This window comes from Mastomys coucha, unplaced genomic scaffold (assembly GCF_008632895.1).
Source record: "Mastomys coucha isolate ucsf_1 unplaced genomic scaffold, UCSF_Mcou_1 pScaffold21, whole genome shotgun sequence".
Taxonomy (NCBI): Eukaryota; Metazoa; Chordata; class Mammalia; order Rodentia; family Muridae; genus Mastomys; species Mastomys coucha.
Window position 1 is genome coordinate 142797078 of NW_022196904.1, and position 27016 is coordinate 142824093.

At 39.0% G+C, this 27016-nt stretch overlaps 2 protein-coding genes across 2 annotated transcripts in view; both read right to left on the minus strand.

Moving 5' to 3' along the window:
* Window positions 1-4727: 4727 nt before the first annotated feature.
* On the minus strand, window positions 4728-16148 carry Ms4a3 (membrane spanning 4-domains A3). The gene is made up of 7 exons (XM_031384738.1): window positions 15959-16148; window positions 14499-14611; window positions 13430-13567; window positions 10954-11010; window positions 7753-7911; window positions 6534-6635; window positions 4728-4989 (listed from the first exon to the last, which is right to left on the minus strand). The coding sequence occupies exons 2-7, from the start codon at window positions 14580-14582 to the stop codon at window positions 4891-4893; spliced, it is 639 nt and encodes a 212-aa protein (XP_031240598.1). The 5' UTR covers window positions 14583-14611; window positions 15959-16148; the 3' UTR covers window positions 4728-4890.
* Window positions 16149-21001: 4853 nt separating this feature from the next.
* The window catches only part of Oosp2 (oocyte secreted protein 2), an 11976-nt gene continuing 5961 nt past the window's right edge, over window positions 21002-27016 (minus strand). Inside the window, exons 2-4 of the mRNA XM_031384739.1 lie at window positions 25288-25469; window positions 23462-23565; window positions 21002-21285 (exon numbers count right to left, since the gene is read on the minus strand). Coding sequence (XP_031240599.1) covers window positions 21147-21285; window positions 23462-23565; window positions 25288-25469 — 425 coding nt within the window. The 3' untranslated portion in view covers window positions 21002-21146. The remainder of the gene's footprint in view (window positions 21286-23461; window positions 23566-25287; window positions 25470-27016) is intronic.

Here is a 27016-nt window from a genome sequence, read left to right on the forward strand (position 1 = left end):
TATATATATATGTATGTATATGTACATATATATGCACACATATATGTGTGTAAATATATATGAATGAATAGAGGATTCTAATGTACATACTGGCACCTGTTCCAGCTCCCCTCTTTCCACCAGATCTTTGGGAATCAGTGCATCTAACAAATACACTATGTGAGTTAGAAAGTAAGCCCCATCTTCCTATTCATTTATACAGAAGGGACTTAATGCTTCTGGCTTGCAACTGGTCATAACATGGAGCAGACACTATAGAAGGCTATGATCCCAGACTTCTCTAGCCCACAACCTTGCAGATGTAAACAAAGAAAAACAATTACCCAGAAGGTCAGAGGCCAGAGGCTGCAGGAATGTAAAGCAGGTTACAACACTGACTGATAGAGCTTGCTCAGAGAACGAATTCTCAGGGAAGGTGATGTTTGAGCCTAGCCTTAAAATGATTGGCTTAGAAATGTCATTCCCCTACCCAACCTTCGCAAAACCACATGTGTCTGCAGGGGAAAGTCTTGAATCAATGTAAGGGTCTTTTGTGGTGTTTCCTAATAGTATATAAAGGCTTATATTCAACAACAACAACAACAACAAAAATCAGCAATCCTACCTGAGATTTGGATAGTTAATCTAACTATCCAAAGTTGTCTTTCTATGTTTGGACATATGCTGTTCTATGGAAATTCCCAACAGCACATTTCAAGATGTTAATAGGGTACTGAAAGGTGATTTATGACCTCCCAATTATGTTATGCCTTGGTGTTCATCAACAGCATCATCTTCCCCCTTTCCTGAGATACTTAGCACATTCTGTACTCATAGCCAAGTTTCCATAGCCAAGTAGTTCCAGCTTTCCAAAACAGTGAGTATCAGAGCATATGATCAAATGACTTCCTTTGGGGCTGGATACTATTACCAAGATGATTTTTAACCATGCATCTGCCTGGACGGAAGAGATAACAGAGCTAGCATTTCTTCCCCAATACACAGCGGTTCTCCTTCAGCACACACGGGCTTTGCACGTGTACTTTACTCTGGCTTTCTCTTTGATTTCAAGTTTCTTTGCTTAGTTAATTATATCCTAGAATTTGTTTCATTATATTTTTAATTTTCATAGAATATATTTTCATCATATTCTTTCTCTTCCCACAAGTCCTCACAGTTCCTTCTCAGTTCCCAACCCACCCAACTTCATGGGCTCCCTCTCAAAACAAAACAAAAACAAAAAAGCAGCTATCAATTACAAATAGGCTCTTAGTTAGGGGTATACCCCAAACTCAAAAGAAATTTACTTTTAAATCCCTCCTGAGCATATGTTTCCTCAAAGTAATCCTAAATTTAACTAAAATAAGCATTTTTATTTTAGGTTTATGAAGCAACTTTTCATCTCAAAGGTTTTACGTTGTCTTTTGAGGGTTTTTTCTGATACTTCCCACCAAGTAATCACGACCTCTGCCCTCTCATTTCTTGTCTTTTTGTTCACAACCCTCTTTCATTTCTTCCTTTCTGTGATGAGTAAAGGTGCTTTCTGCCAGTCCTGAGGGCCTGTGTTCAAATCCTGGGACTCACATGGTGGAAGTAGAGAACTGACTTGGCAAAACTGTTCTCTGACCTCCATAGTCACATGGATGTGAGTCCACACATGCACACATGCAAATGGTAAGCAAAGGAAGGATTTTATACATACACACATAATATAGTTTAAACAGTCTTAACTGACATCAAGCTCCAATGTTTTATGGCAAATATGATCATAGAAATGGCCATGGGATAAATGGCTCAAAATGTTCAAGGGCCAAGTGCAAACTCTAAGGCAAAACCTTCATTTCTTTATCCATATGACTTCAGAAATGACTCTAAGATTTCCTTGAATCCTTGCAGACAGTTTTTGTTTGGTATTACAGTCCAAGTGCCAGTTAGCTATCATGGTGATTATGTAATTCATGTTAATTCTTCTCTTTCCATATCATATATCTTTTATTATCTAAAACTATGGTTTTCATGAGAAAATAAGCATGCTATATGGTTGTACTTCAAAAAAAAAGAACATTTCCTGATATGGAATATCATGAGCTGCAGACTCATGGGCAAAGTTTAGATATCATCTGTCATATGGTGTCATGAATGGTTGCCATGACAGCTCTCTTACCCCAACCATTCTCCTACCTATGATCCTGAAATCATTACATGTGAATATTTAACCAAGTCTATTTTATTGTTTCCACTATAATTCAAGAATTTTTAATGAATTGTATATTCTATTTGGCTTACTTTTTTAAGTTAAAAGTTTAGCTTACAAAATCTTGTACTCATGAACTCACTCCCACTATGGATACCTGCACAAGACCTATGTAAGATCAAACCAACAAAATTAGTCAGAATTCCAATAAGTACCACTAATTGAACCTGGTGGATTATGAAATAAAAGGGGGAAATAGAGAGAACATGAAGTTGGAAGAAGGGTAAGTTAGAGATTGTCCAGGAGGAGTGGGAAGTGGATTTCATCAAGACATATTGCATACATTGATAAATTTTTCAAAGAATAGTAAAAATGTTCTAAAAATTATTCAAATCAAAATTTCCAACCGTAACCAAAATGTTAACAAGTTATTTTTAAAAATTGAATAGAGATGCAAATAAGCAAGGAAAACCAAGTAAATCATGAAAAAACTATATAGGGAAAAAAATCTGTCCTAGATGGTAAGAACCATCATAAACTACATCACTAAACTACAACAATGTTATCCTAACAACAGGGGTGAAATGTCACTGGCCTAGAAAGTTACCAAAGAAATGTGTGCACAATTCTGTATCTGAATATGGCAACATCTTAGTGAAAAGTTCTAGAATTTTTAGCTTCCTACAAGCTAAAATGTTGTAATAATAACAGTACAATAATGTCATTCTCTATAATCAAAAATCAAATTCATAATATAAAATATTTTAAACATAACAAAAAGTGAAACATCTTATATTGTAAGGACATGAAGTTTTTAATTTTTTAAAATCAAAATATATAAACCATACTTAAAAGTTAAATTGACTACAGCAGTAGTTGGGGAAAACTTGAAAAAAAAATAAAGGAAACCGGGTGGTGGTGGTGTATGCCTTTAATCCCAGCACTTGGGAGGCAAAGGCAGGTGAATTTCTGAGTTCGAGGCCAGCCTGGTCTACAGAGTGAGTTCCAGGACAGCCAGGGATACACAGAGAAACCTTGTCTCAAAAAAACAAAAAAACAAAAAAAAAAGGAAACAAAAAACAAAAATAGAAGTTAATCACTACAAAATACAGGTCTGGTGAGACAGCTCAATTCATAAAGTGCTTGCTGTAAAAACAGTAAGACATAGGTTTGATTCTTGCATTAACTAAATTTTTAAAATGGAATAAAAGGCAGGCATGGGGCACACCCTGGTACTCCCAGCAGCAAAGAAAAGTAGACAGACAGATCCTTGGAGCTCCTTAGCCAGCCAGCCAGCCCTAATTGATGAGCCCTACTTCCAGGGAAAGACCATGACTATAAAACAAACAAACAAGGCGGTTGGTGCCTGAGAATGCATGATACCAGGGGTAGTCCCCTGGCTTGCACACACTCATCTCAAATTTATGAGACGTCAGATTCTATATGCATATTCCAGAGGTGGCTAAATTAAAGTTGGTTTTTATTTTCTTATGTGTGAACCCCAGAGTAACTATTGAGCAACTTTAAGATGTTATCTCCTAATGGCTTCTATTTCTAGTTATGAGTTATATATTTTATGAAAAAGTCATAGACCCTCCTTAGTGAAGTTGGCTTCACGTTAGAGCCAAGCTGTTGTCCATGGAGATGTTATAGACCAATACAATCATCAAGGTAAGTATTTTAATAGAGTTAGACCATTCAGGGTGTGTCCCTGGACCTCAAAGTGAGGTCAATTCCACCAGAATCTGAAGGTAGTAGTCAATTCATAGAAAATGCTAGTGAGGAAGCCACAGTGTTCTTGTGTACTGTTAATATGCTCTGATAAAGGATGATCAAAGATGTATTCAAATAAAAGGAAGTAGATCATCTATAAGACAATAGAAGTAGAATTAATGAAAAGTGGCCATACAGAACAAAATCCCCTAACACAAACCATCATTGTATCAGGACATGAGTGACTCCCAAAAGCTGGTGGAAATAAAATCTTAAGCTTAAGGTTCAAGTATTGTAAAGTGCAAATGAATCACAATAATTTGTTTTAACTTGCTAGATTTGTAATTCTGACATCAGCCAAATCAAGAAGTATGTTTTGTGTGTGTTAAAAAAAAAAAAAAAAAAAAAAAAAAAACTCCAGTTCATTCTCATTCCTGAGAGGTAGCTGAAATCTGACTTCTATTGAGAATCCAGACAGTAGGGTTTATCACTTGGTGTGGTGGCTCGCACCTGTAATCTCAGCAGTTGGGAAGCTGAGGTAGCATGAGGGTTAATGAGTATAAAATATCAAACTGAGTGTGCTTGTGTGTGCCTATAATCCTGAAACTTGGAAGGTGAGGATAAGAGAACAGGAATTCAAAGACAGACTTGGCTTCATGGGTTATTAAAAGCCAACCTACGGGGCATGAGACACTGGGTTTCAAAAGAAAGGAGAAAAAAAGAAAATTATTCTATGTTCTTTCACCTTAAGCCTTAGAAAGCAAAGGAGTAAAGAAAAAAGAGATTCAATATCTGGAAAGAGCTTTGGAAGAATGACCATAGAAGTTGTAAATCCAAGAAAACCTAAGGAAATATATTTATTCATCCAGATCTAGACCATGCTAGTAGAGTTACAGGGAAGGGGGAAAGAATTGGGACAGATTCCAGCTTTCTTGTGAATATTTCCATGACAGAAGGATTGCATTTCATCTGTTCATGTTCTGCTGAGTTTTCAAATGAAGTTCTCACTCTTCGGTGGCTTGAGCCTGAGCGTTCAGGTTCTCAGAATCACTTCCTTCAGGAGGTATTCCTGATTCCACAGAATTAGGAGGTAAAATAATTGCCTAGAAAACAAGACATTGATTCTCAAGAAGAGGATCGTCATCTTCCCTCTCCACTCTATCCTTTCTCATTACCACTGTGATCACTGTCACAGATCCTGCAAGATGCCGTCACTGATGGTCACTCTGTTAAACACTGGATAATGATACTATGTATATGGACCTGAGACAATCAGAACATTTTTATTTTCATTTCTGTGGGTTGCCACTACACATGTGGTTGCAGAACTGAATATGGAGATTGGAGTGGCAGTCAATAAAATCCAACGTATAACTTATCTAAGGTGTTTCTGCTTGCCCCTATTGAATTGTATGCCCTTACTGCAGACTTGCTGCTGCTACACCACAACACACAAGTGAATGCTGCTCAGATTAGATAATATTTGTATGTTATGAATGGCAGCAACATCTCTCATAAAAGCATAGTAATATAATTACAGAAGATAAATACCTGCAATGTTTTCTACTACCCTTCCTTAACATATAAGCATCAAATTAGCATATTTTGCTTTGTTTTATTTGAGAGTTTGATTTTTAACATTGTTGCTTGAATTGTCGACTTGAGTTTATAAAACATTATTGAATGGTTTTGACTTGGGATTAGGACAAAATTTCCAGCATTTTTTCAAAATGGCCATAAACAAACTAAACATCTTTCTGTTGTTTTGCACTATATGTTAATGCAAAGCACTATTCTCAGCCTTGGCAATAGTTAAAATCAGAATATCTATCAACTTTCAGAAACATGAAAATTATCTCCATCCTACAATATCTAATATTTAGCCAAGATTTCATTATTATGGAAAAATAAATAAGAACATTCATTTCATTAATATGCAAATTTTCTTCTGTCTTTAGTCCATGGTAAAATTGTATGCCAATTAATCATTTTAAATAGATTTCTTTATGATTCACTATCCATAAATGTTTGATCTTTAAACCTTTTTTTTATTTATTCTTCTCTCATACAATAACATCCTGACTGCAATTTCCCCTTCTTCAACTTCTCCCAGCTCATGACCCGCTTCCCTTCTCCCCCAGATCCACTGCTCCTTCATTTCACTTCAGAAAAGATCTCCTGAGGATATCAACCAAACACAGCCTAACAAAAATGCAATGAGACTAGGAGGAAAAGGGTCCAAAGAGTAGACAAGAGAGTCAGAGACACCCTCTCTCCCACTCTTAAGAGTCCCTCTAGGGCCGTGTAATGCTTCTTTGGCCAAAAAGGAATTACAAGTAGAAAAAAATTTAAGAAACTGAATTACAAGATCTAAATATCTAGCAAGAATATGTGGTCATCCTGACACATACTTCTCAAAAGTAAAAAGCTACAAGAAAATAATTTAAATGTATACTAAGATATAGCTTGCATTTTAAAATCTGAATCGTTTCCAGCCTTACTTCATCTCACACATTGATCTAAGAAATAATTCCCAGAACCCCACAAATCATAACCATGCAAAGTTTTCTTATTCTAAAAGTTGGAAATAACTTCAACCATTGTGGAATTTTCACATGACAGAAACTACTCATTTATACAAACTTACCTCTCTTGAACCACAGACATTGCCTAGGCACCACATGGCTGAGAGAAAAATGGTCATAGTCAGCTCCAGCAGGGTGAGCATCAGCATTAAAGACACGAGGCCCTAGGAAAATGATGCTCAGATCAAATCAGAGGGAAAACTTGTCAGCAGACCCTCACAATGTAATAAAGTGAAACGTAGATTAGACTGAAAATTGACCTATATGAGCTAGTCAAGGGGAGAAGAAATCACAGAAGAAAAATTCTGACACTATCAGTAAAACACATCAATGTAATAAAGTACAGAAAAAAATACACAGTCTAGTAAAATGGATAAAAATTATGATTTCACTGACAGGATTTCAGGGTAGGTGTAAGCATTTACATCAGGACTATGGGGCAAAATACAATGCTGGGAGAAACTCAACACATTACTGCAGAAAAGAAATACATAATCAAATTTCTATAGAGGAAAAATACCAGTTAATCCATAAAAATAGACACAGATAAATACAAATTTAGGTGATTAAAATTTTAATAAAAGATGAACTAGAGAGATGGCTCAGCAATTGGTCAATAAGAACACCTGTTGGTCTTACACAGGACCCAGGTTCAATTCCAAGCACCAATATGGTTTGTCACAACCATTTGTAATTTCAGGTCAAGGTGATCAAGTACCCTCTTCTGACTTCCTCTGGCACCAAGAACACATAGTGCACATACATACATACATACATACATACATACATACATACATACAAACTGCTGGGTATATTTCAACATACTCACATAGTCACACAAAATCTAGACCAAATATATGTATGGATGTAGCTAAGTTGATAGTGTATACCTAACATGCACAAACATTCCAGGTTGCAGAATAAGTGATATGTCTCTGAAGCTTGTTACATCAAACAAACTTATGTGAAATAATGTATTGTCTCTAGAGTATAATAAATAGCAGTAATAATAATACAGCATGATGGCTAAACACTGTTTTCATTACCAATCAAATATTAATATACTGAATTTTATAGCAATCCATTAAGTAGGTGCTACTCATTATTATCTTTATTTCAAAAGTAAGAAAATTAAAATATAGACAGATTGTCTAACATGTCCTTCATTACAAAACTAATAAATAACAAAGCCAATATTCAAGTTAACATAGTATACAACATACTGTTTTCCTGTATCTTTTAAATGGTTTGAAATATGTTATTAACAGTTTTGAAACATACATCTGATGAGGAACCCAGGAACATGCATACATCAGGTGACTGTGAAGACTGGCAATTCTTGAAAGCCTGAGTATTGAATGCCAAATGTACAGAAAGGAAAGCAGTCCCAACAAATGCAATTGTCGTACTGGCAATATTCATCCCAAAACTGTTTTGCATCTAAAACAAAAACAAAATGTCCATTAATACATGTAGAACATCCTTTAACTCCTCGGCAACTGAAGTATATATTTAAGCACCCAACAGTATTTTAGGCACAGGGCAATCTCTTGTGAACTGAGATTCTCCCATTGCACAAAGAGTGTACAGTCTAGCAGTAAAACAAAGAAGGAGTCAGGATACACAGTTCAATTGGTAGACTGCTTGCCTAGCATGCATGAAGTCCCAGTATCAATCATCAGTACTGCATAAACTGGGTGTCATTGATGCTGTAATTCCAGCACTCTGTGGGTGATGGCAGGGACTACCACTCAAAGCTACCTATAATATATGAGACTACATCTCAATTTAAAAAAAACAAAACAAAACAAGGAAAACTATAAACACACTAGTGCATAAATTATGCCATATTTAAGTAACTAAGTATTGAAACTAATAGAATGGTATAACAAAATGGAAATCTAGGGGCTGGAGAGATGGCTTAGCGGTTAAGAGCACCAACTGCTCTTCCGAAGGTCCTGAGTTCAAATCCCAGCAACCACATGGTGGCTCACAACCATCTGTAATGAGATCTGGTGGCCTCTTCTGGTGTGTCTGAAGACAGCTACAGTGTACTTACTTATAAAAATATTTTAAATAAATATTTTAAAAAAATGGAAATCTAGAGAAAGTAGTAGAAGTTTGTGACGTTGCATAGTAATAACATATGGGGATAGGAATAAATAACTGAGCATTTCCCTAGATGGTCCAAAAGAAGTCTGGGTAAAGAAGACAGCTCAAAGTCCCTGAGGCCATATGTTCCCAGGAAGCAAGAGAGTCAGGGTAGATAAGATTAGGAAACTAAGTCAGAATTAACAGAGATATGTATTATGTAAAGCCATATAATTCATAAAAAGTCTATTTCTAATTCTGAGAAAAATACAAAATTGATGGAAGATTTTGAGCAAAGAAATGACAGATCAGTAACCCAAACTGAGTCACTTTGTGATCAGGAAAATGAGATTCACAAATAGAAGCAAAGAGCCCAATTAGGAGACAACATGGAATGCCATCAGAGGAAAGATGAGAAAAAGCCAAACAGAGAGGTAACTTATAAGATGGAGCCCATGCAATTTGCTGATACTGGCTTCAGGAACGTGAAAGAAGAGATTGGGATAGGGATAGCTCATGTTATTGGTCTAAGAATCTAAAAGGAGGACATGAACTTCATAGAACAGGATTGAGGGATAATAGAAGTTGAGGGACCTTTCAGAGTTCTAAGTAGAAGCAAAATTGATGGGACAACTGGATGCTCAGGAGAAAAATCTTGGCAGAATAGAATTTTTGTCAGGAGTGTATATCAGGAGTGTGATCATAGTGACGAAAATGGCTCAAATCATCAAAGTAAACACAGACTGAGCAGAGTAGATACCAATGATGGGAACACTGGGAACCCAGCCCTAAACAGCCTGGAAAAAGAAATGGAGCCTGTTGTAGTAAATATTTAATCTCAATCAGGAGTTTCTATCCCGCCTTTGATCATTTAGTTCCCAGATAAAAGACCCAAAGCTTTTATAATAAGCCTTTAAAGCATTAGAGCTGGGCAGATATCAACCCCTATGTTATTATGTCTACTTCACTGCCAATAACCCCAAGATATATGACTTGCCATGTTCTGCCTGGGCCACTCTTACTCCGACTGGCCAGCCCTCATGGCCAGTTCTCACTATCTCTTACCCCATGACACCTCCTCTCCACCTTCTCTCTCCCTCCTGGTTCTCTCCTCAGACCCCAAGCCCCACCTACCTCTCTTCTGCCCAGCATGGGTTGTAGGCATCTTTACTCAAGCAATAGTTTTAAATTAAGGATCAAGATTACTTAGCATCACTTGGTGTGTGAGAGGATTCCCTCCTCCCTGAGGCAACCAGATCTTGGGGCCAGTGTTTAGCACTACAATAAATGGCAACAGGAGTCTGTAAAGGAGACTTCGAATGATAAAAGAAACTTAAGCCACTCAAGGTGTTCTGGAGCCTAAGAGAAAAGTTATCAGGAGAGGAGTTGAGCTAAACACTGCTGATAAGTGAAGTCAGGAGAGGGCCAAGAACTGAGAACTGTTTTAGCAACCTGGACACCTTCAATATTAAAGAGAGAAGTTTCAGAGGCCAGGAAGAAACAAAAGAATTAGGAAGATAGGAAAGCTTAACTATAACTGAATAGATAAAAATTGTAGACAAACTATAGATAACTCTTTTAAAATGGGGTTTTGTCACAAACAGAAAAATGAACTGTACCTAGGTATCAGGGGAAAATAATGCCAAGACGATATAGATAGATAGATAGAATAGATAGATAGATAGATAGATAGATAGATAGATAGATAGATAGATAGATAGTAGATAGATCGATATATAGATAGACAATCCATAATGTTCTTATATGCTGATTTAAATTTAAAATACCTAGTAGAAATATATTAAAGTGATGGATTTATATAGTGGAAAAGGGGGACATGGGTGAGAACACCCAAGTAGAAGAATCAGCTTTAAAAAAAAGTCAGTGCGTTCCTCCACGGTAAAAACTGAGGGAAACGGACACTGGAACAGGTCTAGTGCACACAGAAGATGGTATAGTGTTTTAGTGTGTGAGCTTGAAAGTTTCTCCATGGCTGCAGTTTCTCAGAACAGAGAGCAAGCCCATCATCAGGGAGTGGGGATGAAAGAAAAAAAGATAGGTGTTTGAGGATAGAATGTTGTGATGAAAAAGCCAATGGAACTGAACAGAATGGGACCAAATATCTAGATAACTCAGAGAACATATAACACAGAGTTACCTATTTTGTAATGAGTAATCAAAAGGAGAAAAATTTTTGCTTTCAAATTCAAAGATAGTGGTGAAAGACCTTTCACTAAAAATAATTTGTTACCCCTAACAGCGCACAAAATCTTGTGCATTAAATGAGACTTAGTTCCTCAGCTAGAACCACCCTCTGTCTTCTTACTGTTGGTGGGTAATTTATTTCAGCACATCTGGTCACAGAGAAAAAGAGGAAGAGTTGCCACTTACCCGCATTCTTGTGGGGTTTCTTCCTGCTGTAACAGTCAAGGATCCTGAGCTGATAAACTGTTTAAAATAGGAAGTAGGGCAGATAAAGGGACATTTAGTCTTGACCAGTTTCTCCAGGTCTTTCCCCTAACAGCAGCTATCAGTAGAAGCTACACAAATTGTTTTTGTTCAGTTCACACGAAAGTATACTTTGCATTATGCATTACTTTATATGACTAACTTTTAAATAGTTTGTATTATAAGTAAATTCATCATAATTTCACTTTGCTTATGTCTAGCTTTTAATGGTTTAGTGTATGGATATAAATAATGAAATACTATAATTGTGCTTATATTTATATTTCTATAAATGACACATTTTAAAATTCTTATATTGTTGCCCATACTTCAGATTTATGATTTATTGGTCTAGATGCTTCAAAAGAGAATTTATAAATCTAAATGTATTCTCTCTCCAGTTTTAAAATCATTATATTCATGTGCTATCTTTCCATGACTCTAATTTTGATAAATTAGATTTTCTATATATTTATGATTTTTCAAAATTTTCAGTTGGTAAAGCTTTACAACCCTTTAAGCAAGTTACTAAGTCTTGGAGAATAAAGGCTTGCTAAGCAAAACCTAACTGTTGAATTCTGGATGAAAATGTAGAAAAAGGCTTTGAGTTCTGTCTCAGATACCAGAGATTTTCACAGGTCTTCCCAGCTCTGTACTTTATGAATGAGCACCTTTGTTTTCAATAGTAGCTCCAGCCCATAGCCAGCATGGGATTCTGGGTAGATCACTAGGCCTTTTTTCACCTCAGCTTCTTTTCCCATCTAACAACATATCCCCATGTTAACATCATCTACTAAAGGTTGTGTGCTATCAAAATGGGGAGACTATGTTAAAAAGTGCGGGAGAAAGAAAGCATCCAAATTAATAATAATATATACCTCTCATTTAATTTCAGAGACCCCAAAAGAAGTTCCTTTTGCTATTTCTGACATCCTAGTAAGGAAACTGAGGGCAAACGTTCACATCTAATCTTTTAAACCACGTCCTTGATAGGATTATAAAAGATGAAGCAATACAAAGGACTCTCTAGTGAGTACATAGCAGACATGTTCATGGTTGCAAGAGTTGATGGCTACAGGCAAAGGCAGACAGGGAACAGAGGTCATTCACTGGAACTTGCCCTGAAAGTGTATTGGGGCCATAGAGCAACTTTGAGAACTGGAATCAATGCTCAAATCTTCTGGTGGTGCCAAAGCAAATCCTGATTCCTAATTCCTTTCCCCTTTTAAATTTATGTATGTATGTGACCTGCATGAGTCCCTACACATATGTACAGCTCCTGTAGAGGTCAGAAGAGAGTATCGGATCTAGAACTGGAGGTACAGACAGTTGTGAGCCTCCTTGTGGCTCAAAGCTGTGATTTAAAGCTGAGTTCTCTGGGAGAACAGACAGTGCTCTTAACTGCTGAGCCATCTTTCTGGCTCCCCTTCCATTTTTAAACAAACTAATTTCACTTTCTGAGAAAATAAAACCCAATCTTTATGCAACACCTGAAATTCTTCACTTCTGTCTTTTCTAAAATGCAGAGCAGAAATTCTTCACTTGGGCTGTCAAGATTTAAAATGCAGAACAATTCAGGACTACTTCAGAGTTTAACTCTTCCATCAAATTTTTATCTTAACTTTCTCAGAATTTCAGCCATGTCAAATTCAAAGTGCCATTGCGAACAAGCACCTTATACCCCAAGCTGAAAACGCATAGTCTCTTCTCAGGCTGAGAACCCATGCTGACCTCCATCTTCTTTCATGTGACACTGCTGCTGCTGCTGCTGTCTTCTGTCCCTCTTCCTTTCCTTTAGATCTCTTCTCTCCTCTCCTGGTCTCTATTCTAGTCTCACAACTTATGCCCACACTCACACATACTTATAGGTGTATATATAAAAATTAAAATCTAGGAGCTGTAAAGGAGAAAAACATACAGTTTTTATCTTTCTGAGTCTAGAAAGCTTTGAAGCTATAGGATTCTTCATGTGTGTGCATGTGCCCTCTCTCTCTCTCTCTCTCTGTATGTATATGTATACATGTATGTATGTATGTATATATATGTATGTATGTATGTATGTATGTATGTATGTGTACATATCCAAGGACTCTTACCTTCCACCACTGAGATGCTTATAAACCCATGTTTATCGCTGCACTATTTACAATACCCAGAAGATAGAACTGGCCATGTCCACTCTGCCCATCAACAAATGAATGGGCAAATAAAATGTAGTACATATACACAACAGAATTTTGTTTGCCCATAACAAAAAATAAAATCATAAGTTGCATTGAATGAAAGGGACTTTTGCCTACTTTTGTTGGAAATTATAAATCAAAACCACAGCTGATAATCTTCAAAGAATACTTTCATACTGAGAACACAAGGAGTGCTGGGTAGAAGATGATCTATGGCTAAGGAAATGAATACTCACAAACACAGGACCCCAGAGTGGGTAGCCTGTGTAGAAGGTGAAGAAGAAGAAATGCCTGAAGTGGTGGGACACATGTTGTAAACAAGCCAGAAAAATACCCAGAGCTAGAATCAGTATTCCATTCAGGATCTGGATGGCCTGTAATGAAGAAGAAAGAAAAGGTATAATGTTATTTTTATTTTCCTCAGAAAGGACTTACCGTGGCTTTAAATGGTTAAAATGATAAGCTTAAATTAACTGGACCGATCTTGTTCTGAGAAGATTTTGTTTAGAACCATAATATGACAAAGCCAGATAGCTGTTAAATTTTTATTTTAAAATATTTTTATTTAAAATTTAGATTATAGCCATCACTGGTGATGAAGCAGAAATATCTATCTGAGCTACAGAATAAGTTCAAGGCCAACCTGTGTGATTTAGCAAGACTCGGTATAAAAAATGTACCAAGGGTTGGAGTTTTAACTGGATAATAGTGTTTTCCTGGCATCCACGAAGACCTGGTTCTCATTCCCAGCACCATAAGAAAGAGAGAAGAGAGGAAAGGAGGAAAGGGGAGAGAAAGGGAGAGGAGGAGTGGTAAGGGAGGGGGAATGAAAGGGAGAGGGAAGAAGGAAGGGAAGGGGAGAGAAGAGAAAGGAAGGCAAGGATGAGGGAAGACAAGGGAAGTAGAGGGGAAGGAAGGGAGACAAGGGAAGTAGAGGGGAAGGGAGGGAGACAAGGGAAGTAGAGGGAAAGGAAGGGAGACAAGGGAAGTAGAGGGGAAGGGAGGGAGACAAGGGAAGTAGAGGGGAAGGGAGGGGAACTTCACAGAACTCAACCTCCTGATAGAAGTGGTCAGAAAGCACGAAGAAACAATAAAGAGCCTCAGAATAAATTCTCTGAGGTATGCTGGGATAGATATTCTACCCTATCAGGGACTGACTGATTCTCCATTTCTATTCCTCAGATCTCCATGACCCTATCTTGTCCTCAATGACTTGATAGATAACTCAGAAATTTACAGGAGGGTGTCCATGTAATCTTTTGCTCCTTCTCTTCTAAGACAGCTTTACAAGAAAGACTGACTTACCCCGAGGGCTTGCAGTACTCCTCTTTGAACATGGTGTGACTCATCCAAGGGCTGATAAACGGAACCACCACCGGTCTCCTCCATCTTCACGTGTCTGCCTGGTGAGGTACCACCTGCTGATGCCTGGGATGCCATTTGGAGCTGTTTGTGGCTGTCATGGGAAAGAACCCAAAGGCTTGATGCCTCCCTCAGCCACTTTCTAACAGTATTTTTAGTGTAATAGAAGAGTTCATCTTGTCGCTGCGTCAGGATTGTTCTCCAGAGGAGGGCCTGAGTTCCAGGAGTCACACTCTGCTCCTTGTCTTTCTACTCTAGAGCTGTTCTCTTCACAAAGCAAACCCTCTCTCGCCACTAGAACTTGGCCTGGACACTGCCCAAATCAAGCTTTCAAGAAGGCCTTTTAGTCCTGGCCCTTTCTTCATGCTCTGGGAATCCCTTCAGCACACGTTTCACATGTCTCAGATTGAGCTTCAATGTTACGTGCTTGCATCTCTCTGTGTGCTCATCATATTCGCTCTGCTGTCTCACTGCCTCACAGTTCATACATAGCTAATACATACTTAGAAAGTCATGTTTAAGAATAATAATAGAAAATCCATTAGCAAGCACTAGGAGTTCATGCTGAAAACACCACACAATGGTTTTAGAGGGGAAAAAAAATAAGTCTGACACATTGTTGACCTTTTAAGAAAAGAATCGAAGATAAGCTTCAGTCTTCAGGTAAAGCAAACCATGTTCTCTAAAACACAGTCAATTTGGCTTTTAAAAGAAATCTAGAAATTGTAGACTTCCTAGCCTCCCACTAAGGAGCTCACCTCCCCAGCTCTATCTGTGTAGAAGACTTCTTTTGCGTGTTTTATTCATGTCAACCAATTCAGTTTTCAAAACATCCATTGGACTGGGTATTGTCATTATGACACTTTCCACTTTACAAATGAGGAATCTATGAAACAGAGCATTAAATAACATTTCCAAATCCACCAGGGATCTGAGAAGCTAAGGGTCAAAATCTGCCTCTAGTTATCACTACACTCTTCTTCTGAGCCCAGGCAGGATCTGTCTTACCAAAACTATCATCATTCAGGTATTCCAGACCACCTCTTATAACTAGACCTGGCCACCAAGTTCAGAAGCGACCTCTAAATATATCAAAATGTGTGTGTGTGTGTGTGTGTGTGTGTGTGTGCACGTGCGCGCGCACACGTGCTTGCACGCGTGTGCCTGCCTGCCTGCCTACCATCTGTCTATCCATGACTACATTTTCCAAATACATTATGCCAAAAACCAGGCACCAGGGTAATATCTGCATTCTAAAGGCATTTGTCCACACAGCTAAAAATTCCAAACCTCTACTGAGAAATGAAATAGACTTTTATCCCAAGAAGGCCATAGGGAGACACCTTTAGCAGACAAAAAAATTGAGAGATGATTCCAACAGAGAAGGGGCTGGTAGGGTTTACCTCGATGATTTCAGGATTTGACAGAGTCCTTCCCCTGCAAGTCCATCTCATTACAGAAGAAGAGACAGTCAGTAATGATCACCAGAGTCTGTCCCCCAAAACCAGCAGTCTCCTCTTCCTCGGGCTTAACGAATCTCTCCCTTGTGCAATGCCTCAGCAAATTCAGTGGAAGTCTTTTTGCTGACTGCCTGAAAGGTGTGCAAATAGCACTCATATTTGAGGGCACTAATGGCCCATCCACATCCCCAAGTATGCCCATAAAGAAGGAAGCTGGTGTCTGGAGCCAGCAACTTCTGGCTCTAAGACATTGCTTCACGCATTGTTGGAGCAAGAAATAAAAGCAGAACATGTGGCTAAGTCAGTGGGAAGGTAATGTGGAATGGGGGGAACTAGGTCTAGCTATGTAATGAAAGGTGAAGCCGGGCAGAATGAATAGTGTTGGAAGGAGGGGCAACATACTGTGGCTGCTGAGGGCCTGAGTTTACATAACACATGAGTGATGTTGCTAAAACTGTTTTCATAGACATGATAATGCTTAATCCTCTCAGGCCAAGCAAGGTTAGTTCATTTGTCATAAATTAAGACAATGATAATTTAAATATATTGTGTTTATTGATACATCAACTGCCACTTGTTGTTCAATTTGCTTCAGGTTGCATCCATTTCTTCCATCCTCGGAATAACCCATGACTAAATACCACTGCTGAATCAATGTGATAGAAGACAAAACAGATTCCCTTATATTTAACCAGCTGCATTAGTCTATTGTCTGATGGCATAAGAGAATACCACTGACAGGGTGAGTTATAAAGTATAAGAGTTTATTTTCCTCATGGCCATAGAATCTGAGAAGTCCTGGCCAGGACACAGGCATTGCTGAGGGCCTTCGTGTCACACCATAGAATACAAGGAGTGAGGGAGAACACATGAGAGAAAGCAGAGGGCGGACGCTCATAATTAGTCATTTAGGATCACCTAGGAAATGAAATATGATTCTGGTTACCTCTGTGAGAATTTCCATAAAAGTTTAACTTGGAAGATGAATCCCAAATATGGGACTCAAAATCCCATGGCTGAGGGATGGACTAGATGAGAAGGGGAATGTGAGCTGGGTGGACACTCATCTCTACCTGCTTCCTGACTGCGGAGAGTGTGACCAGCCTATCACATGCTCTGATGTCACAGCCAGAGCAGCCCTTGTCACCACTCCTCCCTTCAAATTGTTAACAGGCATAAAACTTTCCTAAGTTTCTTTAGTTGCTTTTTGGTTACAGCAATTTAAAAAAAAAAATACTAATAGAGAGGGTAGAGAGGACAAACTTCTTCCTCTATTAGGAACCGATTCTGACTAGACCTCACTCTGATGTTAACAGTGATTACATCAGCCCATGTCCCATGTTCTGGGAGTGCCAAGATGAATGACAGTCCACCAATGCCTTACCTTACTTAACCCCCTGTACCCCAGTGACTTTCAGGGATCATTTGAGGCTTCAGTATGAAGCCCTCCAAGGCTAGAAGTCAGATAGTTTTGTACAATGGAAATGGCTTGTTCTCCTCTACGGTCTCTGTGAGGGCTTTATTCCTACAACAGTTTTCTGCATAGGCCTTCTAAAGTGTCTGCAATCGTCTTTAAAATCTAAGAAATGGCCTTATAGTTCTTGCATCTTATACACCCAAAGAATTGGTGGCACATGGGCAATACCAAGGCTCACTTCTTGCACCTTCTCTGGGGCAGGCTCACTGCTAGGCTTACTTGAGCTAGGGTTAAAGCATCTGGGTAGTGCTACTCTGGAATATTAGGAGCAGAGTATTAAGAGCTTCATTAGGGAGCCCTTGGAGTCTGTCCTGCTTCCATCTCCCCAGAGGATTCTGTTTTTCAAGAGCTCTGGGCTTAAAAAGCAGCTTTGAAAAGCTCCAAAATCCTTTGTGGGCTTCTTTCCCATCGTCCATGATCCTTCTTTCTATGCTAATCTCAATTAGTTACACATGTGACTTTGCATTCTTCTCCTGGGCCGTTCTGTAAATATTTCAACTCTTTCCCTTTTAGTTTATTTTTTTAATTACAAATTCCACCTTAAGCACTTCTCCTCTTTGATCTTTCTGTTGTTACAGCAGTTGGATTCCTCTTGAATTCTACATTCTACAAAGTCCTAGGGTGCAAACATAACCTCTTGTTATGACACAGGGTCTCACAGAGCTCAAGCTAGCCTCAGACTCACTGTGCAAGTAAAAACAACCTTGAGCCTTTGAGCCTGCTCCCTCGGCAGGTTCTCAAATTTCAGGTATGCATCTTCACACTCATTTTTACAGAGTCCTGGGGATCCAAGTCTGAGTTCTGGGAATAGCAAACAAGCACTCTACCAAAAGAAGTTCACAACCAGCCCATGCATGAAATCTTGGCAACTTCTTTTCAGCTATGTAATAAGGAGGAACTTGGCTCCAGCCTACTGTTCCTCATTGCTACAATCTCATGAGAAACACCTGTCATGTCCATGCACCTGCTGATATCCAGAGTGATATCAAGAGAAAGGTAAGGTAGAGAGTCCGTGGAAGAGAAAGAGGATGAAAAATGGGGTCCTAGTAATCGTAAATACCAGGTCCTGGGTGGAAACAGCACATGAAAGAGAAGGAGGGCACGATACTTCAACTGAAGGACAGTTTGGGGGTAAGAGATTTTGGAGATAGGGCAAGCAGAAGCTCGGCAGTAGCCCTATAGTCAAGGCTGACTCCAGAGCCCAGAGTCAAGTTCAGGAACAGGTGAAAGATAGGCCTAAACAGAAGTCAAAAGGAATTGGTGGAAAGGATTGTGGCAAAAGGCAGAACACATCGCCACCTCTACTCCCATGGCAATGATGACAAAGACAATGACAACTATGACACACCGACGATGCTGTCACCACCACCACCACCCAAGCACTGTTTTAACAAAAGCCATTGCAGGTGGAATATCACAAAAGAAGAAGGTGACAAGATCAGGATCTACAGGACAAAAGAAGAAACACAAGAATACGGAAAAAAAACCTAAGTTGTTTTTTTTTTTTAATTTAGAGGTGAAAAGTCATGAAAGGTACTTAAGGTTTCAGCTGCATTGTTTGTAAATTGAAAATGGGAGTACCCATTTCAGCAAGCACTACAAACAGGTTCAAAGAACAGACAGCAGGAAAAGTCCTTCAGTTACATGAAGTGGCATTTTAAAGATCAAAAGTAGGCACCTCTGTGTGCTTTCAGCCAGCACTTATTTCTTTGCTAGAAAAACTATGGCCACGAGAGAAAGGCTTACATAATTGGTGAAATGAAGAAGAGAGTGGGATTTGTTCGTGGCTCACCCTTAAATCGCCATGTACATTTAAGATGACATTGATTCCACACCTGAGGCTAACCAACTGGCCTATGAGATCAGGCACTGGGATAAGATGTTTTAGAATCATCTTCCTGAAACTGGGCTGTTCCAGCACGGCTCACCTTATCCCCTAGGAATGTTGAAAAGAGAAATTCCACTCTGCTTCCTCTATTAGCCAGCTTTTCCACTGCTGTGAGAAACGCCTCGAAAAACATACTTGAAGGAAGATATAGTTTGGCTCAAAGTTTCACAGACATCACCTCTGTGCTGATGGGTTTGTGCTCTGAGTGCAGGCTCTCTGCTGAGAGGGATAAAGATAGAAGTACTTAAAAATTCTTCTGGAAGATGGACCCACAGGTTGAGTCCAAGCCTGCCAACCTTGGTCAGTTGTTACAAATGCAGATGAAACATTACAGGAGAGGAGACATATGACATCAATCTTCAGTGATGGGAAATATTTGCTTAAATTCAAACTGTGAATTGAATTTTCTCATTGTCATCTGAGTATGCTATCACCTTAAATTAGTTTTAGAATGCAGCTTTTTTATTAGATATTTTCTTTATTTACATTTCAAATGTTATCCCTTTTCCTGGTTTCCCCTCCCAAAAAAAAAAAAAAAAAAAAAAACTATTCCCTCCTCCCTCCCCCTGTTCACCAACCCACCCTCTCCCTCTTCCTGGTCCTGGCATTTCCTTACACTGGGGCACTGAGCCTTCACAGGACCAAGTGCCTCTCCTCCCATCGATGACCAACTAGGCCATCCTCTGCTACATATGCACCTGGAGCCATGAGTCCCACCATGTGTGCTCTTTGGTTGGTGATTTAGTCCCTGGGAGCTCTGAGGGTACTAGTTAGTTCATATTGTTTTTCCTCCTATAGGGCTGCAAACCCCTTCAACTCCTTGGGTCCTTTCTCTAGCTCCTTCATTGGGGACCCTGTGCTCAGTCCAATGGATGGCTGTGAGCCTCTATTTCTGTATTAGTCAGACAGTGGCAGAGCCTCTCAGGAGACAGTTATATCAGGCTCCTGTCAGCCAGCACTTACTGGCATCCACAATAGTGTCTGGGTTTGGTGACTGAATATGGGAAGGATTCCCAGGTGGAGCAGTCTCTGGATTGTCCTTCCTTCAGTCTCTGCTCTATAGTTAGTCTCTGCAACTCCCTTCCATGGGTATTTTAGAATGCAGCTTTTTTGAGCTAGAACACTAAACATTATTAAAGTATCTGCAAACAAGAGACTTATCTTCCCTAGGAGTTAGCTCATTAGTTGTTAAAATGTAAACTAGGCCCAAAGTTTCTATTCTGATGCATTAATACACCTATCACTGTTCATTATGCTTACTGAAAACATTTAAAACATGTATCTATTAGATCAAAACGTGTGGGCTGGTAGAATACATAAGCAGTTAAAGGTGCCTAGCACCTATCCTGACAACCTGAGTTCTATTGAAGAGAAGAATCAACTCCCACAGGTTGTCCTCTGGCCTCTACACAAGCAGCATGGCATGTGTGTGCGTGCATGCACAACATCACCACCAAGACAATTTAAAAAATAAACATTAAATGTTCAAATTTGCCATTAAGGGCATATTCTTGAATCTAGGTACAAAAGAGCAAACAAAATTTAAATGAATACTATAAATTCCCTACTAGGTAACATCTAATTTACAAGCAACACATGAGTAAAATAATCAAAGAATGCATTTTCATAAGAAGAGCCTTTATTTAATTGGTGTATATATAAGAATGAGATATTTAAGGAGAAACTTATGCCAGTACTGTTTTTCTTATTGAAAAAAAAGGTTTGTCTTATAATGAAATCTGTGGCATCAGCACTGTCCCTATCTCCTATTCAGGGGAGGAAGCAGCTTGGTGAACATTCAATAATCCCAATTGTTCTGGTGTAGCTTCAAAGTCAGTCATAAAGGGACTCTCAACTGGTTTTGGGTCCTCTTCAGTAGGCGCTGGCATAAGCCTCACTGAGTTCCTAAAGAAAAGGGGAACAGGGAGAATCAGGATTAGAGTTCTTGGTGCCATAACTTTTCAAATCAAAACTTGGAATCAAATTATTCTTATCTATATTAAACACCATCACATCATCAGCTCAATAACTTAGAAGGCAGAGACAACAGAATCACTGCAAGTTCAAGACAGGACTACCTACTGAGTTTCTGGTCAGTAACTCGGCTGGATTTCTGAAGGTGAATGGATGGATGGATGACAAATGAATGGTTTGTGTACAACCTTAAAGCCTATGCACCAAAGCTCTGCTCTTGTCTGCTTGTCTGACTAGTCATCACTTTTTTTTTTAATTTTAGATTTACTTATTTTATGTGTAAGAATGTTTTGCCTGCAGGTATGTATGCATATCATGTTCATGCCTTGGTGCCTGAGAAAGTCAGAAGACTTCAGATGCCTGGAACAGGAGAGATTGATGGCTGTGGACCATCATGTGGGTGCTAGGAACTGAACCCAGGACATCTGCAAAAGCAGTAAGTACTCTTATTCAGTGAGCCTTCTTCCCAGTCCATCGCCATGACTTTTTCTAAGGTAGGTAGGCCCGAAGCAAGAGAGTAATAACTGTTGACCGAGGAATGCCCATTCGTCTCTGTTGATATGGAAGCCTCCGAAGAAGCACTAGCTATGAGACAATGGGTGAGAACTCTACATTACAAGCAGCATTTAGTGGTATACGCAAAAGATGATACATTTATGTATGTATATGCATGTGTGTACATATGACTTAATCAAGTTTGGCTTTAATTTGGGGTTCTGGTATACCCCAGAACGTCACTAAAACCATCAACCTAGTTTACCTTAGAAAAATAGTTATATGGAAGGTCATATATACTACCAAGGTAAATATATTTTCTGCCACTGAAATCCACACAGATGGGTGGTAATGATGGTAAATTTTATCTTATGTGTTTTGGGTTTTTTTGTTTTTTGGGTTTTTTTGTTTTTTGGTTTGGGGTTTTTTTTGTTGTTGTTTTTTGTTTGTTTGGTTGGTTTTGGTTTTTGTTTTTTTTGAGATTTTTTTTTTTTTGTATAGCTCTGGCTGTCCTGGAACTCATTCTGTAGATCAGGCTGGCCTCGAACTTAGAAATCTGCTTGTCCCTGCCTCCCAAGTGCTGGGATTAAAGGCATGCACCATCACTGGTTGTCCTTATGTGTATTTTATTACAGTGAAACTAAAACAGACAGACATACAATTTGCCACATTAAAATATATTATACATTTGTTCTGAGCTCTAATTCTTTTCTAATATCAAGTATTTTTGTATATTGGACAGGATTATAAATTGTTTTATGATTTCTACACTTGCCCCCTAAGAGTTTTTAACATTTGATACAAACATTTCTACCACATGGCAAGTAGTGCATCAGGGTGAAATTGCATTTCATCTCAAAGTTCCTATAGGGCCTTTCTGGATCCAATATTAGTTCCATAAAATTGCAAATGAGTGATTTAATCATACAGGTGAACAAACCCTACTTCGTTCTCTACTAGTTCCTATTGAAATGGCAGGTTTATTTCCACTCACATAGTCCCATAACATAAAAAAGTTTTTTACAAGAATTATACTATAAATGAGATAACAGCAAAATACATTGATGCCATGGACCAGTGGCTCAGCATGTAAAGGTTCATGCCAGATAGTCTTATGACCCAAGTTCAATTCCCAGACCCCACAGATTGGAAGCAGAGTAACAATTTCCACAACTTGTCCACTGACCTCCATACAAATACTGTGGCATATGCACCCACAAATATACACAAAATAAATAAATAAATAAATAAATAAATAAATAAATATAAAACAAACTAAATGTGTGTGTGTGTGTCAATGCCTAATTCTTTTATTTATTAAGGTGATGGAGTATTTTATCTTGATTTGTAGCTATAAACTACAAAACTGTAAAATAATCTCTGACTACTAGACTGTATGTTAGACACTTTCAACTCCATCGTGTTTTGATTCTAAAATTAAGTAATATATTTAATTTTTAAAAAGGTAAAATAATAAGGTATCTACTGAAGTATTTTGTAAATAGTTACATAGGATTTCTTTGAATTATTCTCATGGGGAAGCCAGGATATAGTCCCTAAAGTCTCTGTTGCTATGAGAGCAGCTCAAAGGAGAGAGATCCACAGGACTCACCGAGATGCAGAACACCGCAAAGGGATCATCTCAGATTCTAAACAATGATTCCTTGGATGAAAGTACATCTCAGTTTCAAAACAGACGATTTCCTGTGAGATAACCTAGGAAATCACACTATTTAGGAAGAAGGTATTCTAGCAACAGAAGAGCCGTTCATAGAGGTGAACATAAAACAGAAATCATCAATATTTCAAAAAGTGGCTTCTGTCATTCTCAGGAGCATGTGAAGTTTTAACAATGGGACAGAAAAGGAGCCCTGTAAGAGTGAGCTGAAATTACTTTTAGACAGGAGAATCTTATGACACAGAAGCAAACTGTCATTTAACAGTCTTTGTAATAGAATATTAATAAAAAACATTCAGTAATTATTTCTGAGTGCCTTTACATCTCTGTCTATCTTTCTCTTTGCATCTCTCTGTCACATCTCCCTGCTCCAGTGTATGTGTGTGTGTGTGTGTGTGTGTGTGTGTGTGCACGCACCTACATGCATGCATGTGTGTATTGTTCTCTTGTGTTTGTACATGGCCTGCATGTACAAGATGCATATAAGTGTGTGGGTGTACCCACCCATTTGTGCACATGCAGAGGCCAGAGCACAGTGTAGGTGTTTTGCCTCTATTGCTTCAAGGCAGGGTCTTTTGCTAACCCAGAAGCTCACCATTTGGGCTTGCTGGCCAGCAAGCCCTCAGCATCCACTCATCTCTGCTCCCCAGTGCTAGGATTACGGGCCTCTGCAGGATACCTCCCTTTTCACATGGTTTATAGACTTTCAAACTCAGCTTCTGATGTTTGCAGAGAAAGCACTCTTGCCCACAGAATGTTTTCTTCAGCCATCAGCAGTTTCTTAGTAACACAATTTACAGCCAAATAACAACCAAAAAAAAAAAATGGTTTAAAGCACAGATTCTGGAGGGAAATCAGTCTTACTTAGTAGTAAAACTTTACTAGTCCATTAACCACTCCTGGGCCAATTGGACAACCCCCATCTGAAGCTCCGGGTGCCTAATTTTCCAAATACCATGCCCTATCATAAGTGATAAGACAAGCAGTGAATGGCTCCAAAATATTACTGTAGTATAAATATAAACTTTAAAATCTATAGGAAAACAATGTCCCAGAATGAAATTGCAGTTTTAAATTCATCCCTAGCTGAATAGCTAACAGAAATTTAATTCCAATGAAAATCAACTCCCGTGTAGGCACACATCCTAATAGAGCATGGGTAAATGTTAGATGAAAACTGAATTGACTATTGAATTGAACATTTAATATCATATGCATTACCAGGACTGGTGATCTGGAACATTAGAAACATTAATACAATTTAAAACTGCTTGCGAAGGGGCTAGGAAGATGGGTAGGTGAATAGAAGTGCTTGAGGCTCGTGCAGAGAACCCAGTTTGGGTTCCAGGCACCCACATCAGGTGGCCTACAACTATCTGTAACTCCAGGGGATCAGAGGTCCTCTTTTGGCCTTCATAGACACCTGTACATATTCATGCACAAATATAGATAAGCAAAAGTAAACTTTTGCTTAAAAACTTCTTGCCAAGCTTTTGTGAAATAGACTAGGATCTTTTTAAATTATTTAAAATTGTTGCCTGCATCTTGAGTCTACAGATCTGTGCTACAAGTTTCTGGGCCTGAAATTGACCCAATAATTGGGGAGGAATACATGTGGGAGTCTAATGTGCTACAGTCATTAGTTATTACCCGGAGAGTCGTGGATATAGCTCAGTTAAAGGGCCATAATGTTAACAGAAAGCAAATAAGCATGAAAAAAACACTTATTACTTTTACAGACCGCACTACAAAGTTCTCACCTTTGTCCTGATGCCACACTGAAAAACAGGATATATAAAATCATATTGATATGTGTGTATTCGAGTTGCAGGGCAGCCCTGTCCCAGAACTAATTCATCAGCAAAAACATATGGATTTCTTTTGTTCTGGGAAGCCACGCTAACAATGATCATCATCCAGTCCTGAGTACAACTTACATTCACTGCAGAAAGATACAATTGAGAAAATGTCAAGTGTGTAGTAACTTCAAGAAAGAGCTAATTTTCTGTCAAGAATAAACATAGCTTTAAAAAGAGAGTATGACTGGTCTCCACCTGTGATCCAGAGCTAAGGCTGTCAGACAGCCCTCCGTACCCAAATTCTACCCGGAGAGAGCTGGTCTCACAGGAGTGGTCTTACTCCTAAGCCGACAGGGGAGATCACCAGTCTTGCTCCAATAACTGCCCAAAGAGGAACCCACCAGAAGCAAACAGAGCACCGGAACAGCAGAGCAGCTGAGGACAGAATACTTCCCATCTGCACCCCTGAGCTAAGGGTATCCCACAGCCCTCCTTACACAGAGCCCACCCAGGAGAGGGCTGGTCTCCCAAAGAGTGCTGACACACCTAAGATCACAGGCCCACAGGCCTACAGGAGGGACAAGCCCCAGTCAGAGACAGCAAGGGCAGGTAGCACTAGAGATTACTAGATAGCAAGAAGCAAGCACAAGAACATATTGGCATAATCAGAACCCAGTTCTCCCACTGCAGCAAGTCCTGGATACCACATCAAACTGGAAAAGCAAGATTCAGATTTAAAATTTCATCTCATGATGATGATAGTGGACTTTAACAAGGACATAAATAATTCCCTTAAAGAAAAGTAGGAGAACACAGGTAAACAGCTAGAAGCCCTTCAAGAGGAAACACAAAAATCCCTTAAAGAACTACAGGAAAACACAACCAAAGAGGTGAAGGAATTGAACAAAACCATCCAGAATCTAAAATTGGAACCAGAAACAATAAATAAATCAGAAAGAGAGACAACCCTGGAGATAGAAAACCTAGAAAAGAAATCAGGAGTCAAGTATCACCAACAGAATACAAGAAATAGAAGAGAGAATCTCAGGGGCTGAAGACACCATAGAAAACATTGACACAACAGCCAAAGAAAATGCAAAAAACAAAAAGCTCCTAACCCAAAACATCCAGGAAAGCCAGGACACAATGAGAAGGCCAAACCTAAGGATAATAGTGCCATGCCCACTCCAATGAAGTCTTGTGACAAGCCCAAAACCTTGGCCACAGACCAGAGGCGAAAAAGCTTCAAAGAAAGCCAGTCTCTTGGAGTTCATTTGTGGCATCTCCTAACTCAGAGGTAGCCCAGATATGTCCTTGCGAACTCGCATGCTAGGTGCTCACCAAGATATGATTTACTATCGCTAAACAAAATTAGACATTGCTCTCTGACCTTTACCAATGTTCCAACATCTTAGCCAAACCCTGGCTTGGAATTTTGTAAAGAATGTTACCCATCCAGACTATATCCCAGGGCAAGGTCAAGTAGAATCCTCCTTTTCAGTCACTTGTGGTTTCTGAGCCATTCCTAGGAATTAGCAAGAATGAGACTTCCTGAACATAGCCCAGAAGATTAGAATAGTGGGCATTTGACTAAGAATGGGCTGGACCTTGAGCTGCGTGTGTGTGTGTGTGTGTGTGTGTGTGTGTGTGTGTGTGTGTTGTGTGTGTGAGACACTGTACATCAGTCAGC

What these genes read in the sequence shown, in the direction of transcription:
- Ms4a3 (XM_031384738.1), bottom strand. Translation starts at nt 14,582, where the DNA reads ATGGAGGAGACCGGTGGTGGTTCCGTTTATCAGCCCTTGGATGAGTCA. An exon ending in GAGTACTGCAAGCCCTCGGG is followed by an intron (nt 13,568 to 14,498) that starts GTAAGTCAGTCT and finishes TCTTCATTACAG; the next exon opens with GCCATCCAGATCCTGAATGG. An exon ending in TCCTGGGTTCCTCATCAGAT is followed by an intron (nt 6,636 to 7,752) that starts GTATGTTTCAAA and finishes TCATTTTCCTAG; the next exon opens with GGCCTCGTGTCTTTAATGCT.